This window comes from Poecilia formosa, unplaced genomic scaffold (genome assembly GCF_000485575.1).
Source record: "Poecilia formosa unplaced genomic scaffold, Poecilia_formosa-5.1.2 Scaffold555, whole genome shotgun sequence".
Taxonomy (NCBI): Eukaryota; Metazoa; Chordata; class Actinopteri; order Cyprinodontiformes; family Poeciliidae; genus Poecilia; species Poecilia formosa.
In genome coordinates, this window is record NW_006800494.1 from 138,216 (window position 1) to 140,714 (window position 2,499).

Sequence of the window (2,499 nt, forward strand, 5' to 3'; positions counted from 1 at the left end):
TCTTTCAGATCAATTTGAGAAGTAATTTTAATCATATTTCACATTTTATTGTATCATGTAGCGTGGGACGCTGGTCTTGGCCTTGACTCGGTCTCGACTTCCCTCGGTCTTGGTCTTGACTTGGTCTCGGACCCTAAAAGTCTTGGTCTTGTCTCGGTCTCGATACACTCTGGTCTTGGTCTTGTCTTGGTCTCGGGTTAGGTGGTCTTGAACACAACACTGGAGGCAAGACAGAGGATGGGTTTAAAATTTAAGTTCACCTTCATGATGAGTTGTGGTTGAAGCTGTTATAGTTGTCGGAACTGCTGGGATTGAAGCTGCAGTGGTTGTATTTGGAGATACTGTGGTTGTTGTTGTTGCAGCTATTGTGGTTGTTGTGGTTGGAGCCGCTGTGGTTGTTGTGGTTGTCATTGGAGCCGCTGGGGTTGTTGTTGTTGTTCTTGCAGCTATTGTGGTTGTTGTGGTTGGAGCTGCTGGGACTGGAGCTGCATTGGTTATAGTTGGAGATGCTGTAGTTGTTGTGGTTGGAGTCGCTGTGGTTGGAGTTTCTGTGGTTGTTGTGGTTGGAGCTGCTGTGGTTGTTGTTGTTGCAGCTGTTGTGGTTGGAGCCACTGAGATTGGAGCTGCAGTGGTTGCAGTTGGAGATGCTGTGGTTGTTGTAGTTGGAGTCGCTGTGGTTGGAGCTTCTGTGGTTGTTGTGGTTGTGGTTGGAGCCGCAGTGGTTGTAGTTGGAGATGCTGTGGTTGTGGTTGGAGCCGCAGTGGTTGTTGTGGTTGGAGTTGTAGTGATCGTGGTAGGAGCTGCTGTGGTTGTTGTTTCAGCTGTTGTGGTTGTGGTTGGAACCACTGGGGTTGGAGCTGCAGTGGTCGTAGTTGCAGCTATTGTGATTGTTGTGGTTGTAGCTGCTGTGGTTGGAGCTTCTGTGGTTGTTGTGGTTGTAGTTGGAGCTGCAGTGGTTGGGGCTTCTGTGGTTGTTATGGTTGGAGCTGCTGTGGTTGGAGATTCGGTGGTTGTGGTTGGAGTTGTAGTGGTTGTGGTTGTTGCAGTTGTTGTGGTTGTGGTAGGAGCTGCTGTGGTTGTTGTTGCAGCTTTTGTGGTTGTAGTTGGAGCTACTGGGATTGGAGCTGCAGCAGTTGTAGTTTGAGATGCTGTGGTTGTGGTTGGAGCCTCAGTGGTTGTGGTTGGAGCCACTGGGTTTTCAGCTGCAGTGGTTGTAGTTGCAGCTATTGTGGTTGTTGTGGTTGGAGTTGTAGTGGTTGTGGTTGTAGCTGCTGTGGTTGGAGCTTCTGTGGTTGTGTTTGGAGATGTAGTGGTTGTTGTTGTTGCAGCTGTTGTGGTTGTGGTTGGAGCCGCTGGGATTGGAGCTGCAGCGGTTGTAGTTGGAGATGCTGTGGTTGTTGTGGTTGGAGTTGTAGTGGTTGTAGCTGCTATGGTTGTTGTAGTTGCAGCTTCTGTTGTGGTTGTAGTTGGAGCTGCAGTGGTTGTGGTTGGAGCTATTGTGGTTGCAATTTAGTAAAAGTATTTTTATTTATCAATTAAACAATNGACGTCTCTGGTTCCATACATTGGAAAACGTTGAGGAGAAAAACTTGACCATGGATAATCAAAGGTCAGATGTCCATTCTGGTTCACCTGAGAAAAAGAGCTATAAGTTAGGTATCACTATTTATACACTTATATATTTACATTTTGTCTTGAGGATTACGATAATTTGGAAAGTGAATGAAAGTACATGAAGTCAGGTAACATACGTAAATCTGAGAGTAAGACTGCCCAAAATAGTTGAAGGTTCGTAGGAGTGAAATTCTAGGTGAGCTTCCATCGTCTGATCGAGAGCTTTTTGTTCCTTCAAGTGGGTAGAGGGGTCCTGCAAAATACAAGAGAGAGCACCTGATTCAATTAGACACTTTTTAGATAAAATCTATCTAAAAGGGTCAATGTTGTAACACAGTTTCTTTATCTAGACATAGAGTACAAGGTTATATGAATACTTTGCGTCACTTAAGCCAAGATAACTGTCAGAAATAAAACCTATTTGATGTGAATTTAAATGTTTAGACCATTACATTCATTTTTAGACCATTACATTAATTTTTTTATGTAACTGCCCTAGTTTCAAAACAGTAACTTCTTAATCTGTTAAACAATATTTTGCCTTCTGTTGAAACAGTAAGAGCAGACAGAAAAAACTGTCAATAAAAAAAGCTGTTTTGTGTGTGGCAAGGCTTGAAAACATTATTTTAACTGCAATTACAATTATTTTTATAATATACAAGTTTGCCAACCTAGCAGTACGTCATTTAATAAAAGCAATTAATAAAAAGTATATTTAGAGTCAAAGCATAGCTTTAAACTTTAAGCTTTACTCCAGTTGTAAAAACACAGAAATTATTGATCATGAAATTAAGATGAAAATGTCAGTTTCAGTAAGACCTGATTTTGTGTGACAAGACTTAGACTATTCATTTTTATTAAAATGACTAACATGTTTGTATCAAT

At 42.1% G+C, this 2,499-nt stretch overlaps 1 protein-coding gene across 1 annotated transcript in view; it reads right to left on the minus strand.

The window, feature by feature from the left end:
• LOC103129545 (alpha-tectorin-like) overlaps positions 1–491 on the minus strand; it is a gene marked incomplete at its 3' end in the record, with an annotated part of 13,058 nt that extends 12,567 nt beyond the window's left edge. Inside the window, exon 1 of the mRNA XM_016665183.1 lies at positions 481–491. Within this exon, the coding sequence (XP_016520669.1) occupies positions 481–491 (11 nt within the window). The remainder of the gene's footprint in view (positions 1–480) is intronic.
• Positions 492–2,499: the final 2,008 nt, after the last annotated feature.